The 16,745-nt window shown below is 41.4% G+C and overlaps 3 protein-coding genes across 11 annotated transcripts in view; 2 read left to right on the forward strand and 1 right to left on the reverse strand.

The window, feature by feature from the left end:
- Window positions 1-2,817, forward strand: part of LOC103389839 (high affinity cGMP-specific 3',5'-cyclic phosphodiesterase 9A-like) — a 6,284-nt gene extending 3,467 nt beyond the window's left edge. The window contains exons 8-14 of the mRNA XM_008325436.3: window positions 106-228; window positions 324-416; window positions 662-729; window positions 798-900; window positions 1,350-1,454; window positions 1,536-1,682; window positions 2,227-2,817. Of these exons, the coding sequence (XP_008323658.1) occupies window positions 106-228; window positions 324-416; window positions 662-729; window positions 798-900; window positions 1,350-1,454; window positions 1,536-1,682; window positions 2,227-2,319 (732 nt within the window). The 3' untranslated portion in view covers window positions 2,320-2,817. The remainder of the gene's footprint in view (window positions 1-105; window positions 229-323; window positions 417-661; window positions 730-797; window positions 901-1,349; window positions 1,455-1,535; window positions 1,683-2,226) is intronic.
- A 103-nt stretch (window positions 2,818-2,920) lies between these two features.
- clcn4 (chloride channel, voltage-sensitive 4) lies at window positions 2,921-8,723 on the reverse strand. The gene is made up of 14 exons (XM_008325388.3): window positions 8,684-8,723; window positions 8,519-8,600; window positions 8,406-8,432; window positions 7,558-7,712; window positions 7,330-7,429; window positions 6,912-7,099; window positions 6,711-6,833; window positions 6,430-6,636; window positions 6,270-6,350; window positions 5,450-5,995; window positions 4,814-5,000; window positions 4,347-4,745; window positions 4,055-4,271; window positions 2,921-3,713 (listed from the first exon to the last, which is right to left on the reverse strand). The coding sequence occupies exons 3-14, from the start codon at window positions 8,419-8,421 to the stop codon at window positions 3,623-3,625; spliced, it is 2,310 nt and encodes a 769-aa protein (XP_008323610.1). The 5' UTR covers window positions 8,422-8,432; window positions 8,519-8,600; window positions 8,684-8,723; the 3' UTR covers window positions 2,921-3,622.
- LOC103389810 (sentrin-specific protease 7-like) lies at window positions 8,503-15,994 on the forward strand. 9 transcript variants are annotated; one of them, XM_025062413.1, is made up of 23 exons: window positions 8,503-8,634; window positions 9,970-10,078; window positions 10,479-10,528; window positions 10,609-10,758; window positions 10,834-10,934; window positions 11,013-11,101; window positions 11,172-11,415; window positions 11,598-11,660; window positions 11,694-11,740; window positions 11,823-11,945; window positions 12,033-12,066; window positions 12,672-12,890; window positions 13,239-13,462; window positions 13,545-13,654; window positions 13,734-13,850; window positions 13,932-14,054; window positions 14,134-14,226; window positions 14,312-14,388; window positions 14,771-14,808; window positions 14,924-14,967; window positions 15,069-15,137; window positions 15,211-15,361; window positions 15,766-15,994. In XM_025062413.1, the coding sequence occupies exons 2-23, from the start codon at window positions 9,971-9,973 to the stop codon at window positions 15,958-15,960; spliced, it is 2,469 nt and encodes an 822-aa protein (XP_024918181.1). In that variant the 5' UTR covers window positions 8,503-8,634; window position 9,970; the 3' UTR covers window positions 15,961-15,994. The 9 variants fall into 9 exon arrangements, with proteins under 9 accessions (XP_024918181.1, XP_024918185.1, XP_024918183.1 ...); XM_025062417.1 differs by having other exon boundaries at window positions 10,482-10,528; XM_025062415.1 differs by lacking the exon at window positions 8,503-8,634 and adding an exon at window positions 9,246-9,882 and having other exon boundaries at window positions 10,482-10,528.
- The last annotated feature ends 751 nt before the right edge of the window (window positions 15,995-16,745 follow it).

Here is a 16,745-nt window from a genome sequence, read left to right on the forward strand (position 1 = left end):
TTTTAAAATTGAATTAAGTTGTGTGTGTTTTTTATGTATTTCTATTTTAACTTGATTTTCTTTTTCTTTTTCTTTCTTTAATGCCAACATGGCTTTGTTTCGCAGATGTACAGTCTGATCTGGATAACAGACCTCAGGAATAAATTAAATAAAATGGATCAGTTGATCATGTTGACGTCCGCTCTGTGTCACGACCTGGATCATCCTGGATACAACAACGTCTATCAGGTTACCGAGGGGTCACTCACAGGTCAAATCCTAACCTAATTTTTGTAATAACAGGCTTTATAATCTTGGGTTTGTTCAAAAAAAACAAAAAACAGATTAATGCTCAAACCGATTTGGCTCGACGCTATAATGACATCTCACCTCTGGAAAACCATCACTGCGCTGTTGCCTTCAGAATTCTCTCCAAGGTAGGAAACATCATTTGAATTTTTGGTGGTGTAGTTTTTTTAAATAAACAAAATGTAAAACAACACATTATCATCAGCATAGCTAGAAACAAATGATTTGTTGTATAAGAATAGTTTTCTGTTTATCACTGTTTTATATTGACAAAATATGTGTTTAGTCATTTTAGTCCAATACATAATTCAAAAAAATGAGAACAGACACTGGTCCAAAAGTATAATGTCAGAATATTATGGTCTTCTTTCAGCCGGAGTGTAACATTCTGAAAAATGTCAGCAGTTACGAGTTCCAACAAATCCGAGCAGGAATTATCAAGTGCGTACACAAACAGTTTACTGACCAGTGATCTCTCAGCACTTCCTCACATCTCCATTTTGTTCCAGGTGTATTCTAGCCACAGACATGGCCCGACACAACGAGATCCTGAACAAGTTCCGAGCCATTCAGGCCACGTTTGACTTTAACGACAAGGACCACAAGGAAGTGGTAACCAGAGAACCAGAACCATGTCCTCTGTCCCCTGTCCCCTGTTGTCAGAGAGTTATGAGACCAGACCAGCCTAAGACTGGCTACTGAATGTTGTAGAGTTTGGCCTGAACCTACAGGAAGACACAGGGCAGTGCAGGAATGAGAAACATTCCTGAAACATTTAGCTATAACAACATCTGAATTCAAAGTTTTATTTGTTTTCGTCTTATCTCAAACTGCATTTTTTTAATTGCCAAAATTACAGTTAGTGGTTGCACATCTATCATTTTGACTGGAGGTGGGAGGGTGCTGCTGCTGTAATCGGTAAGAAAAAAAAAGTATATAGTTTTGCTTTTCTGGACCTGTTCAGAGGAGTTGACCTAAACTTCTATCTTTCCATTTGATGGAAATACGATTCGAGTGTAAAAACAAACATCATCTTGATTGTTGCTGTGGTTTTCCTTCAGCTGATGAAGATCATGGTGAAGGTCAGTGACATCTCCAACGAGGCCAGGCCCATCGAGGTGGCTGAGCTGTGGCTTGACTGTCTGCTTGAGGAGTTCTTCAACCAGGTGTGAACACAGGAAGTGACATCACTGCTGAATTATGCTGCAGCACCATTGATGGTGTTGTGTGTTGGCCGTGCCCCACAGAGCGACATGGAGAAAGTCAACGGTCTTCCCGTCACTCCCTTCATGGATCGGGACAAAGTGTCCAAACCCTCGTCCCAGACGGGTTTCATCAGCTTCCTGCTGCTCCCGCTCTTCACCGAACTTACCAAACTTTTCCCCTGTCTGGAGGTAAGGCCAGCTATCTCACAATTTATACCAAATTGACCAACGTTTCAAACCCGAGGATAAAGTTTAGATTTTAGTCTTAAAATTATTGTAATTATAATCAGGCAAAATTAGTAAATGTTTAGCCAAAAATATAGAACTTAAATTGTTCAAAATGAAATAAATGTAGAAAAAACTGCTGAAGGTTGTCACAAGCTATCACCTGGAGAGAGAAATATGCTAATGCTAATCAAAGAACGAGGCTTAAAATTTGTAATACCTTAAATTTGTGTGTTGTTCAAATTAGTTAAAATAAATTACATGTAATCACAGGTTTACACAAAAAATTAAACACAGCAAAAACATAATTAATTATTAATATTTTACTAAATCAAGCAACTAATATTTAATTTAGCTGAACATTAGCCAAGAAGTCAGCCAAGGAAGAGTTAATAAAAGGAGCTAAAGATGTACCGACTAAATTTAAATGATTAGCGAAGATGAACAGAAGGTTAATATTTGACAACGGTTATAATCAGACCACGGTCCCTCCCGGTTGTCGTTTCAGAAACACATCCTGGAGCCTGTGAGACGAGCACTGCACTTTTACTCTGAACTGGAAAAAAAAAGTAAAGAGACCGAGGGCGTCACTGAGTCGTGAACCCAGCTATAATAAAAGATGACACAGCAGATTTGACCTAGAAAAGCCAACAGAGAAACGGGCTCGACGCTGATCTTTGATTTAACGTAAAAAAAAAAAAAAAAAAAACATAAAAAAAGAGCCTACCTTTGGTTTTTGACTTTTTTTTTTTAAATAGACATTTTGTTGTTGAATAACTGTTTTTATTCTTTGCTTGATTTTCAACTTCTTGTGTGTGGATGACTTGTTTACTCTGTATAGGGGACTCAGTCCATAGTAACTCTGGAGTAGTTATGTGATGTATTTAAAATAAAATGCATAAATTCATCAAGGTTCACAGGATTCAGTTTGTTTTTCACTTGCAAGGTTTTTATTTCCTTCAAATAAACCGAGGTGCAAATGTTGTATTCCCCATAATCACATTTCAACAGTAATTAAAAACAAAACAAAAAGAATTAATGACCAAAATAAATATTTGACATGGTTGTCTATCAGTGAACCATTAGCCTCAACACAGAACACAAACAATGTTTTTTTTTTCTTCAATGTCAGCAGCTGCAAACAATTCAGGTTTTAATTCAACAGTTATCTACAACAGTGATAGTTAGAGGTTAGTCATTCACATGTTTTGAGTCTTTTATTTTTAAACATTTAAAGATCACAAAAATAAACCCACTGATAAAACAATAGGATTAACATATATCAAATATTTTTAAAAATAAATCACATTTAAGGATAAACAAAAAAACAAACAGAATAAATATGTGTTAGCTTGGCCTCAGTGGTAAAATCTCTATTCATATTAACATGGCAGCAACTAAAGTGCAAAAATCACAAATAAACCCAAGGTTTCTTTATCAGAACCACAAGAACTAGTGAGGTCCAATTCCTCATCCATACCCCCCCCCCCAAATAAAACCTTAGTGATGAGATGATCTTCTCCAGATGGTACCGTTCTGACCCCCCTCTCCTACTGTGAGGCAAAGTTCATCCTTATAGGTCAGTGATGAACTGACTTCAAAATAATAATTATGATTAAAAACCATGGTAATGCTCCAGGAAACAACTCTTTACATTAATGAACTAACGTGCCAGCACTGACTATACTATGTAATGTATATAACACAATGTTGGCAACTTTATTTTTTCTTGTATACAGTGATTTGCTTCATTATTTGTTTAACTTTAAATATTAAAGAAACATATAAAAAGCAGCAACAATGTAATAAATGACCTCAAAACAAACAGGAAGTTGTCGTCACCTCTCACCAGTCCACAGACTCTGTAGTGTCAACAGGAGACAGCTGGGGGGGGGGGGCTTAAGCTAATTAAACATGATGGACTCTGGGTCCTGGTTCATCATCTGGGCCATGTGACGCAGCACGTCCTTCTTAGTGATTATGCCCAAGAGACGCCTGCAGGGGTGAAACAGGTCACAACAGGTTAACTCACTCAACTCAGTAGAGAAAATCCGTGATTTTAACGCAATGCAGTACTTCAGATGTGTTTTTTTTGTGGATTGACAGTTCGAAATCTTTGATTTATATTTTGTAAAGTTTTGTAAATTTCCCCATTGTGGGACAAAAAAAGGACTTCTTAATTGAAATTTGCCTCAATGACAAGAAGTGACCACAGGAGGCAGTAGATTCTGTGTCTCTCTGAGCTACTGTCACAGATTCTTTTCTTTATACTTTGGTACAGGCCGTATCTTCCTTATAGTTAATGATGGAGGTGAAGTGTCATGTGACTTTCGTACCCGCTCCTTGTGACCAAACACTGGCGGAGACCAAGTTTGCGGAAGATATCAACCACAGTCTCCATGGGAGTGTGGTCAGTGACGGTGAAGGGGCTGAGGTTCAGGATGCGGCGTAGCTTCAGCGGTTGAGGATTTGATGCCTGCATCTGCGGTGCGTCCTCTGTGAAGTAGACCACCGAACTGCTGACCACGCCATCCTGCTTCTGACGAGCGTTTTCTGCGGGAAGAGAAACCGGTGATCAGAGTGTCACAGAGATGAAGTCATTGGATAAAGAAAAAGAAAGTTTCTCACTGATGGCCAACGTCAGGTCGCGGCGCTGAACAAAGCCAATCAGCCGCTCTGACTCTCTCGACACCACAACAGGAAAACCATTGTAATCCGTGTCTTTGATGAGGGTCTCCACGTCCTCCACTGTGGTTGTGTCCTGAGTGAGCACCGCCAGTGGTGGGTCGTTCCGTCTCGGCCTCATTACATCTGTGGCAAGTGTTCGGTGCGTGAACTCGTCCCTGACGTCCAAGTACGGGTACCCGTTCAACTGGATGTGTGACTCATAGATTCCCTCCTTCCCAAAGGCGTCAGCGACCCACTTACTGGTCACTGCAGCAGCCATGAGAGGGACGATGTACTCCAGGCCACCCGTCAGCTCAAACATGATGACCACCAGGGACACCGTCATCCTGGTGACTCCGCCTACACAGAGCCAGGATGTTAACACTGATATGAAGCTAATGAGAATGTCTCGACGAGTGCTGACTCACCCAGACAGGCGGCGGCGCCAACCATGGCGTAAAGCCCTGGGGTCACGCAGTCGGCTCCTGGACGACACCAGCTCTTGAAGATGATCCAGTCATGATGGTGATACGCCATCTGCTCCACCGCAATGCCAACAATCCGACCTGCAATTGCACCCACTGCCATGCTGGGGATAAAGAGACCTGACGGGATCTACAGGAACAAAACCAGTTCAAATGAAGGCACTGCAAACATCATACTGAACAAAGACAGATATTTATATACATTAGATTAATATTTCACTCTATCTTTTTAAAGGGAACATCAAAATATTAAAAAAAAATATTTTAAAGCTGTAAGGGGGAGTTGTAGTAAGACGATAAAAAAACAAATAGAAATGGGCAAAAAGACTAAAGTGCCCTTTCTTTATCAACACAATACACTGAAGTAATAGCCTTAAACATTCCTTTTGCTATTTGTAAAAACTTTTGTTTACACCTCTATCACCTGGATTGATAAACTCCCCCTGGTGGTGCTGAAGTATAAATCAATGTGAGATTATGCTGATCATCTGACTGTCAAAGAAAATTAAAACAAACACATAAACATAAAAAACACAGAATTGTGACATCATGACAGAAGCCGTCACAGCAGCTACAGACCTTCATGCCAAAGGTGAAGATGGTGATAAGGATCTTGAAGACCAGCGCCAGTGCCAGCTGCCAGAGCGCAGTGTAGACTCCTGGACCAGCGGGTCTGTCAGGGATGTCGTCCACGGGTCGGCTCATGTTGGGGTTGTTGATGTAGTCGCAGAGCTGCGATGACTCCAGAGCGCCACAGTCGTTGAACAGTTCTGAGATTAGCTCACTGGTGCTCCGCCGTGTGTATGGGTTTGGAAACGCCAGCACTGCCGTGATCCCTGTCACGGCGATCACCTCAAGGACGGGATACTTCCCCAGAAGAGTGGTTTTACGCCGCCGGCACCAGGCAATGTTGGCACGGATGAAGAGCCTCCCCCAGAGGCCTCCAAAGACACCCAGGAGGATGAATGGTACCAGCTCCGCCATGTACCATGGAGTGTGGTACTCCACATAAAACAGTACCAGTCGGCTGTTTCCAAAAGGATTAATGGACCGAAGAGTGAAAGCAGCCACGAGTGCAGCGAAAAAAGAGCGCCACAGAGTCTTCAGAGGGAAATAGTAGCTCACCTGGAATAATCCAAGGTCAATAATTAAATAGAAAAGAAGAACACTGACAATACAGCAAACATACTATCATTTCTATCATTATTTTAATTAAATTTCTGGCCAAAAAACAAAGGGACAAATGTGGTTAAATTTAATGGCCAAGTGATTTCTCAGGTTACTTAATAAAAAGGTTGTATCCACAGACAGCTAAAAGTGTTTCCAGAAAAGAAGATACGCAAAACTTTTCTGCTTCTAAAAAAACCATGGTTGTTGTGTGTGTTGATCCAGAACTCACCTCCTCCAGACTGAAGAGAACTCCTCCGATAGGAGCTCCAAATGCCACAGAGACACCGGCGGCTGCTGCTGCTGATAGAACCTGCAGAAGGATGGAGACAAATCTTTTTAAACCCAAACACTTTAAGAGTTGTAAAATCTTCAAACTAAAATCTCCAAACCTCTCGACGCTTGCCCTCGTTCTTGCTGTACTTGGAAAAGAGACTGCAGAAGAGGTTTCCACAGCAACAGGCCACGTGGACCAGAGGACCCTCTTTACCCAGACTGAGGCCTGAGGACACAGCTAGAACCAGAGTCACTGTCTTTATCAGCAGAGTCCATTTACCCAGGTATCCTCTGATGATGAAGCCGCTCAGGATGGTCTTAATCTGCAGCAAACCACCATCAAGTTCAGGTCTAGTTCTGGACCAGAACAAGGTTCACAACTTTATCAGACACTTACCTCTGGGATTCCTGAACCACAAGCGTACGGAGCAAAGACTCGCACTAGTGACACGGCCAGGAAGGAGAAAAGCAGTGCCCACAGAATATACAGGAAGTAGTTCAGTAGATAAGGCCCTGCCCCCTATAGACAGAAAGTCGCAACAACATAAGGATTTTTTTTCCTCTTCAAAGCTGCATTTCTACTCGTTAAAGCCCTAACCTCAGAGTGACCGGTCATCAGCTCTGCCCATTTCTGCCACTGTGGACACTTGTCACGGTCATCGAATGTGGTCTCATTTGATGTCCAGCAGCACTGCTCGTGACTGTACCAGAACGCAGACAGACACACACCCTCCTTCAGGTCTGTCATCCAGTCCACGGCCAAGTCTATGACTCCAGCCAGAGTACCTGTGGAAGAGGGAGAGTCAATACCAATGTTTAGACTGAGATTTCTGGTTTCAGGTGTTCCTAAGCTTTAATAAGGCCTATTATCTGTTTGTTTACACAAAAGGAAGCTGCATTTTAAGTTATTATTAGCAATCAGGATGTTTCTCTCCTGAAGGACAACTTTTCTGCATCACAGAAATTGCTCTAGACATGCAGACCATCAAAGACCTGGTCTGTTTAATCAGGCTGACCTGAAAGAAGACCGATCAGCAGCATCACCACCCATCCTGACCAGGCATCAAGCAGACTCTTAATCAGTTCCCAGATGGACTCTTTACTCTTACTGGTGATCTGGTTTTGGACAATAAAAGGATAAAGAGGAACAGGGAGACCAGAACAATGACATTAGAAAGACATCAATCAAATGATGACACATGAGCTTGGTTTTATCTTGTTGGAATTAACTGGACTCAAATCACCTTTCGGTGTCGGTCTGTGTCTCTGGATTTTTCCCTCAGCCAGTCAATGGTGTGGAAATCCTCATATGTCCCCACATCAGGAAACGGTTCATCCAGGAAATCCATCAGGTTTCCAGCTCCATTCATCTCCTCTGAGGGTGTGGCTCCGCTAATGCCTGGGAAGTCACAAAATGACCATTAAGTAAGTTAGAACTTACTTAAAACTTAAATGATTAATCATCATTATCAGTCACAATATTGGTCCAACAAACAAAAGTATAGCCATATAGATAAGCAATTATCATAAAATTGCTAAAAGCAAGCACAAAAAAATTCATATGTAAGAAAAACGGTCTTCATATAATTTTTTTAAAAATTATATAAGAACAATATATCAGTAAACTCGAAAGACAAATGCCTGAAAATATAAACGGAATGAAACATAAAGAAATACTGGAAAATTGGAAGATTTTAGCCAAAACTTAACCAAACACCTAATTTTTTTATTGTATAATTATGTGTTATTAATGTATTGATGTACACGCTTCCTTAATCATATTCATATATGCAAGACATTAAGAAAAATATTGTTTTTAAATGCAATAATAATTAATTGATTATTTCAATCTACTTAATGATTTGTAATTGATTCGTTTTGTTTTAGTCAGCTAATATGACGTCAGTGACCAACCTTAGCATGGTTCAAAAACACTGTTTTGTTTTCACATTTATTTTACATATGACCGTGGTTTGTTTTTGCAGTCAAAATGTACGCATCACCAGAGAAGATATGTTTCTGTTAGCACCGGTAGCTAACTCTACGGCTCCTGATCGTTGCAGTACCTCCTTGATTAACAGACACTTCTTACCTTCAGCGGAATCCATGTTACAATCTCCTGAAAAGGGGCAGCGGGAAATGTGTTGCTGTTCAGTGATTCCTTTACGAAACGTGCAACATCTCTGTATATATTACAACACTCACTGTGCTTGACAGAGACGACGTGAAGGAGAGACTATAATGCAGCGGTTGTGTTAAACCCCGAAGATCCCGCGATAGAGACAACCTGAATGAACAAGGCAATACGGCTTACTTTAAAGGTATGTCCTCGAGCTTTGTTTACAGTACACAATAATCAGACACCTTTACCATTTTTTAAATGTTTAATGTGTTTTCGTGATGTGTCGTAATTATAAACAGTTGAAATAAAGAACACCCACAAGTCTCGCGTTGTTTCCTTCTTCTTCGTCTTTCATCCAGCTTTTTTCCAGATCTTTTTTTTATTTTACCGTTCTCCTGTGGATATAAACTAGAACTACAACAACAACAAATCATAGTGTTTCGTAACAATTTAAAGTCATTGTTTTCATGTATTTTGTTGTTGTCTTATGTTTTTGTGACAATGTGTCAATGGGTTAGTTCTTTGTCGTGTAAATGTTCAAAATAACAGTTTGAACAAGTACAGAATATTAGTCTTTAAATAGGCCTCATATGAAAAAAGGGAGGTCGAATAATACATTAGTTATACCAGTATAAAAGTGTACTATTTTAACAGGACAGTGCCCCTACAATAGGAATTCTAATATAAATATATGTATAGGATACAAACCAGAGTCACTTTATTTTGTATTCGCTTTATTTTTCCGCTTACATTCCTGTCCTACAGAGGGCAGTAAAGCTCAGTCTGTTTAGCCTGCGCCAGTCAAACCAAAGACTCAGAACGTCTTTCAGTGACGTCAAGGCGGATGTGCCTTTTATTTGTTGATTAAAGACAGACGCGAAATATTAAAGACAGAAACGTTTCTTTTATATATTTCAACTTCATAATTATTTGCATCCATGGACACTTTTCTTTTCTTATTGCATGACCAAAAGGGAATATTTTACAACAGTTGAAACGGAGAAAGAGGAAAAGTCATTACAGCTAACAGATAGCGCAACGGCTAAACGTGCTAAAACATCAGGTTTGTTTAAATAAAGACTAAAACCCTTCCTCCTTTTCGGTTAGGCAACCCTAATTTGGTTTAAAAATGTAAATATTAGACAGACAGACTACAAACCAACTCTACATTCAACATCGAATCTTTTGGATGTAGATTTTTTATTTGTATTTGTAAGGACATATCTCGAGGGTGAGAAGAGAGTAAAGGATCAGAGCCGAAGAATCGGTAATTTCGACTTATTTTCGACAAAATACGAACTCTCTGACGCACAATAATTCGTTTAGAAAACCGTAAACCACGTTGTCAGTATTCAGAAAACCAACGGACCAACATCGGATTTTCAGCAACTGTGTACCGGCTTTAAATAGATTCAGGCACCTTAAAAATGACACACTGACCAAAAACGTATGTTTTTCTCCCCATCAAAGGAGAGGTTTAATATGTATTGTTTTCAATGAAGATTGATTGATGATAATCCTTTTTTTGTGATAGAATGGCTTCACAGTTCAAAATCCCAAAGAGAAAATATCCTTCAGATGGTGACTCTGCTTATATACAGTCCCCGCTGGCTCGCCTTGACTGCCCATCCCCACAGTTAAAGGTAATATAATATTCAACGCTCTGATTTTACTCCTAAATCTGGTGGAATTATAGCCTTCTCAGCTCATGGGCTTCAGTTAAAAGTGGTGTTCTGTGTTGTCATATACTGTACTAGTGATACATACTAACCTTTGATGTGGCCAGTTGATATTTGGAAATTATGGATTTGTTTTTGTGGTATTGTGATTGTTTTGTTTACCATTTAACTGATGTTGTTAAGCTTGCATATTTAGCACCTGTTTCTGAAGGTTGTTGACGTACACAGTTGATACTTTAACTTACATTTAAGACTAATGAAAACAGGTTGATAAAGTTCCATCAGCATACTGGTAATTTATCAAAGATGACAGATATCAGACAGGTAACAGATGTACTTTTTTTGTCTTCTGCCTGTCCGTCAGAAGAATTATGTTAGCCAGCCTAACAGAGTCAATACCAAGAAGGGAGGCAGGTGAGTAAACCTCCACTTACCGACTGCAGCCCTCATCCTACTCCAGTCTCTGAATCATATTTTTGAAAATTTTTGTTTAGGATGTCACGTCCAACTGTCTTCAAGGACGTGGTGGAAAAACTGCTGGGAATCGGCAGTCTACAGGATGGCGAGGAATCAGCAGAAAACACCACTCGCAAAGCAGTGAACAGTTCTGCACACAGAGCGGTTGTGGCGTCTGTATCAAACCGGTGAGTGGACCATAAAGTATTCTTTTAAAGTTTGTAAGATTTATCTTGAGTTGATGAAGGTTTTGTTTCCACCAGGTGGCGTCCTCACAGAGCCTCAGATCGGCTGCTTAGACAGGAAGTGAAAGCTCAGTTGCGTCTATCTACTCCACCACAGAGAAAGGTTGTGGAGCCTTCAGGTAAAGAATATTGTCTCCATCTTAATTAATAGATCTATAGACCATATTCCTAATCTAGATCCTGGTATAAAATTCCAGTCTTGTCCGTCTCTGTGGACTCTGTGGACTCTGTGGACACCCTTGTTAAATTTCGAGCACAGAGGCCTGCAGGAAAATGTCAAAGCAAGGTGAGTCCAGACCGGTGGGCCATGAGTTACTTCTGATGATGTAGAATAACATTACATTTGTTATTTTCAGAACCTCAGACCAGGCTCTGTGAAAAGACCTTTCCACTCAACTCAGTCCAGTTCAGAGGAGGACTTTGTCCTCGGTCCGTCTCCCCCCAAATCTGCATCCATGACTTTTGCAGTTAGTAAGCACAGTCCAGAGAGGTTGGACACAGACCGTACACCTAAGGTGGATTTTAGGAAGCGGGACCAACAGAGGCGGCTCCAGCTCAGAACAAGGAAAGACAAACGCAGAGAGGGTCCAACGGAGCCTAGTAAGTAATACTAGAACCCACAGAGACTAGAATCTAGATCAATCTATACCCTGATTAAGGAAAACTAGAATTTAGATACCAGAACCACAGAAGACCAGACCTTTCAGCATGCAGAACACAAAGGACAGGTTTGAAATACAGTCAAGGCAGGTTTAGGTCTTTGATGAGTCTCTGCTCTTCAGTTGTTCTGTCCAGTGAGGAGGAGGAGGAGGAGGATGATGATGACGATGATGATGTAGAAGAGGGTGCAGCTAATATGTCCCAGAGCATAGCTGAGGGTGCAGCTAATATGTCCCAGAGCAAAAGCAGTGGAACAGCAGAACTGGTAAGAAAGAACCAGACCCTTTATAAAGGACGCTTAACAAGATTGAATTCTCTATTTATACATTTCTGGATCACGTCGTTAGCCAGGGTTGTCCTCAGACGGAGAACACGTGCCAGTGAAAGGAGCCGGGCCTGCATGCCTGCAGCTTGACTTTTCCTCCCTTCACATTGGCCTGACAGAGGTCAAGGCCAACGGGAAGATGATGGTGAGTACACCGAAACACAAAAGCGGAGAAAGAAATCTCAGCATTGAGTCAGCAGTTTTTTGATTGATGAGTCATGTTTCTGTGCAGGTGACTGAGAAAGGCCTGGTGATCCCTGTCAAAGGTGACGTATGTCTACATCCTAAGACAAAATTGGTTTAAATCAGTTCTTGTTCTCTGCACCAACATCTTAGAATAATCTACAGAACTGTTTGAAACACGAGGATCAGATTTCCATGAATCAATTTAAAGACATTATGAAATCTCTGTTTTGTTTGTTTGGTTTATTCTTTGTTTACCCCTGCCATGTTTGTACTTTGTTTTGTCTTGTTTTAAGTGTGTTGTGTTTTTGGGAACAGAATTATTATCTGAATGAGATTAACTTGGTTAAATAAAAACATGCAGGTATTTAGGCACGCTCATCCTGTCTGTTTAGACTGGTAAGATCTGGTTACACATTCAGGCTTGTTTGTTCTGGTTAAATCCAGTAACAGCAATAGTTAGCCTTTTTTATTTTGGTCAATTTTGGTTGCAGACACATTAACACAGTTTAATTCTGGTCAAATCTACTTACACATATATTTAGACAGGTTTATTCTAAATACAGATCTGACATTTAGACTAGATTAAACCAATTTATCTCAGTGCATTTTGTCATTTCAATTGCCACATGTCAACTTCACATAATATTTTTGTTCAGGTTAAATAAACACATTTCTTTTTCTTCAGTTTCCGCAGAAGAGGATGGTGATGTTACCATTGTGGCGTCTCAGCTCCGAGGTTATGGCGTATGGGATGGAGGCATGGCCAGTGGTGGGGCTCTCCTGGGCCAGTGGGAGGGCCCGAGCCCCTCAGTGCTCTTTCTTTGGGTGACTGATGCTCAGGCCAATCTACTTCAGAGAGAACTGTCGGCCATGATGACACTGACCACACCGTCCACAACCACGTGTGAGCTGACACTTTTTGTGCTGCTTAGAACAGTCATTTATCATAGTTAGCTTCAAATTAGTCCATGTTCCTAAGACGCTGCAGACACACGTCACTAGTTTGATGTTGATATTGTTTATTGTTTGTTTGTCCATGCAGCCTGACCAGGACTGACTCATTTAAACTGGTTATTTGCTGTTGTATATTATGAACTGAATTTGACATTTAGTTTCACTATTTCAAACACACTTTCAACTGTGTGTTTTTTTTAACCATATTGTTAGACTGGTTCTAACTGGTAGAACTGGACCCTGAAACGTATTCAGAGCTCCATCCTCATCACCAATGACCACACCTCTCTTTCTCCAGCAGTGCCATGCTGCTGCCTCCTGTTGGTGATGAAGGAGCAGCTGAAGGAGCTTCAGACCGCTCTGCTGGCATCCATGTTGGACTTAGAGGAGTACAGGAAGGGGCGCTCTTCCTCCTCCTCCTGCTGCTCCTCCCCTGTAAATTGGGCAGACGGCCTGATGCTTGTGCATAGCTGTCCTCCTCCACTGGACCAGCACCTCCTGTCGCTGCTTGGACACGCAGATGTAAGTGTCAGCAAGACATCTTGCTGCCTTTCAATGAATGACTGAAGTCAGTTTACTTATACCAAGATGAACTTGTGTGCAGATCTCAGGTTCTGGATATGGGTCTGGTTCTGGGTCTGGTCTAGCTAAAAAAAGTCTGAGAAACACAAGGTCAAGTCTGGACTCACCCGACCTTCAAAAGCTTCCTAACAGGTGAGACCTTGTAATGTAACAAAATAAATAAACTCAACAACTAGTTCAACAATTGAAATCAGTCTCCTTGCTGCTCTAGGTTGATCCAGTACCCGCCACCACCCTCAAAAGGCAGTATCACAGTGACCAAGGAAGACCTGGCCTGTTTGGATGCTGGGGAATTCCTGAATGACGTCATCATCGACTTTTACCTTAAGTCAGCGTCACATGTTTTTTCCTTGTCATTGACAGAAAGACCACGGTGCTGCAGCTGTCCTAACGTTTCTTCCATTTTTAGATTTCTCCTCCTGGAGGCAGTGGACCAGATCAAAACTGAGCGTAGCCATGTCTTCAGCAGCTTCTTCTACAGACAGCTGAGCCGTCGCCGCGTTGCTGGCGAAGACAGCGCCCCCTCTGTCCCGTACGAAAAATGGTCAATTCACACAGCAACCCTGAGTTTATCGTGATGGCAGCTGACATCTGTTTTATTTTCCTGCCAGGAATTGTCATACGAGGCACCAGAGGGTGAAAACGTGGACACGTCATGTGGACATTTTTACAAAAGACTTCCTGTTTGTGCCTGTCAATCAAGAGTAAGGGTGTGACCTCTGATCTTGAGCAGTTGAAGTCATGCTGTTGTGTAACCACTGTTGTGTGTACTTTGTGTTATATTTTTAGAGCACACTGGTTTCTAGTGGTGGTCTGTTTCCCAGGTCTGGAGGATGTTCAGTTTGAAGAGTTTCATCGACCCGCAGGTAGAAAAAAAAGAAGTTCTACAGGACTGTTGATGTAATGGAGCGAAACAAGTTGACCTTGTTGAATAAGGCCGTGTTTACTTGGCCTTGATACAGTACGACTACAGTATCCTCGGGCTTACAGTTTTGTTTGCACCGTTTTGTGCAAACAATACGACACCGGTCCCTGTAGTACACATGTCAGGCCTGTATGTGGCACTATGTCAGCCATGCACTCACGCAGTTCTTCACCCTTTGTCTAAACACAAGGCCCAGTGGGCTCTATAAGCTGTGTCATCACCCTGAGAACAGGGCCTAAAATGACTGGAAACATCTTGGAGGTTTTTGGAATCTTCAGGAAATGTCTTAAGATTTTTTTTGACTAAATTGGGTCTTTTTTTAGGGAAACTCAGCTCTGCTCTGAAGTCACACCAACTTCCAGTAAGTATCTTCATTATCATCATCATCAACGTCATCATCATCATCATCATCAAGGGCTGTGTCTATCAGGATGTGGTTGATTATTAATCAGAAGTTGTTGTCTCATTGTCTGCAGGAGTGCACTCAACAGGGTTGTGGCCTTACTACCGTTCTGAAGAGGTCAGTCCAAGTTAGACTCTCAGCCCTTCATCTCATGTCCTGGTAACTTTGAAGTATTGGTTGTGATTTCTCTTCTTTTTTTTCTCTCTTTTCTTCTCTAGGCCGTGCATTCTGGTCATGGACTCTTTAAAGATGTCCAACCATGAGAATGTCTGTAGACTTATCAGAGAGTAAGTGAAACTGATTTGTTGTTCTGTAAGTTTTATGTCATTGATGATGGTTTACACGAAGGTCTGTATGTAGGTACCTGCAGGTGGAGTGGAAAGTGCGACGAGGGACCAACCGGATTTTCACCGCCGACAACATGAGGAGCTCCAGCTGCAGGGTTCCTCAGCAGGATAACAGCAGCGACTGTGGGGTTTATCTGCTGCAGTACGCTCAGAGCTTCCTCCAGGTTTGTCGACACACCAACCAATCATTTAACAAAGTAACCTATTAGTTGTCAAAGGAGTAGGTCTTTAAACCAATCAATTGACGTGTAAATCATACAACCAACTAAAAACCCAATTAGTAGGGATGGGAATCCAGAACTGGTTCTTGTAGATGACCAGCTCACGATGGTGCGATTCCTTGGAATTGGTGCTCTGCCTGCTTAACAATTCTGCTTGCCGATTCCACAGAATATTTGCTTTGTGTCATGGTTGAAGTCACACAGATGCTCCCTAATTTTATTAGATGTCCCTTGATCACAGCTTTTTATTTGGTTTTAAATAAAACATCGCCTCCTTATTGGTTGTATCTCCAACACTGCTGTCTCTGTGCCTAAACTAAACTGCAGCTCTCTGTTTGGCTCCTCAGAACCCAGTGGTGAACTTTGAGCTCCCGTGTCGATTGGACTTGTGGTTTCCTCGTCAGCTGGTCCGACAGAAGCGCAAGGAGATCCGACACCTCATCCTGAAGCTGCACAACAGTCAAAGGTTGACGCCTGAGAAAAACAGAGTTAATATTCCATTAAATCAAAACACAGCATGTATTTTTACTGATTGCCTGTAAATATTTGTTCACAATAAAACTTTATTTTTCCATCCCTAATTATCCCTAATCCATCCTATATATATATATATATATATATATATATATATATATATATATATATACACACACAGTATTTATATACATATAGCATTATCTTAAAAACAACCTGCTTTATCAGATGGTTCTAGAGGTGACCCCACAGCAGGTCTGATCTGCAAGTCTCCAAGTCTGCCGTGCTTCTTCAAGATCAGCTTCGGCCGAAGTCCAGGTTCTCTTAATCTTAGATGAGATTTGGCTGAACATCAGTGGAATATCGGCTGATCTCTTCAATTGGATTTAATCCAGAATGAACTCTGGTTGAGTTCTGACTCGGATTTTGTCCCGATACTATTTCAACTGTTAAGATTCCATTCGATTGTGCTTGAGTCTGTGGCAGTAAAGATATTCCACTGATAGGACTTTAATGATTGATTATAGACAGTGAACGATTCCGAGTTCCGGACAGAGTCCTTAAGGATTTGAATGTGACCTTAAATGCAAATCTGAACCCTGAGTCCGGGCTGGTTTGATTTTCTTGTAAGTGTGGCTGAGCTCTCATGGCTCTGTCGGTGTTAATCCAGATTAACAGATTAGAGCAAAGAGAAAAAATCTCCATATGCTCACCTGAGGACGAGCAGTTGCAAAGTGAGTAAACCAGCGTCTGGAGAAAATCCTTACTCCTCCTCCTTTTCCATTTCCTGCTGGAAATGTTTGCCTGATGAAGCTCAGACGTGGAGGGTCCAGGGTAGCCTGGAGGAGGAGGA

Source organism: Cynoglossus semilaevis, chromosome 14 (assembly GCF_000523025.1).
Source record: "Cynoglossus semilaevis isolate Cse_v1.0 chromosome 14, Cse_v1.0, whole genome shotgun sequence".
Classification (NCBI taxonomy): domain Eukaryota; kingdom Metazoa; phylum Chordata; class Actinopteri; order Pleuronectiformes; family Cynoglossidae; genus Cynoglossus; species Cynoglossus semilaevis.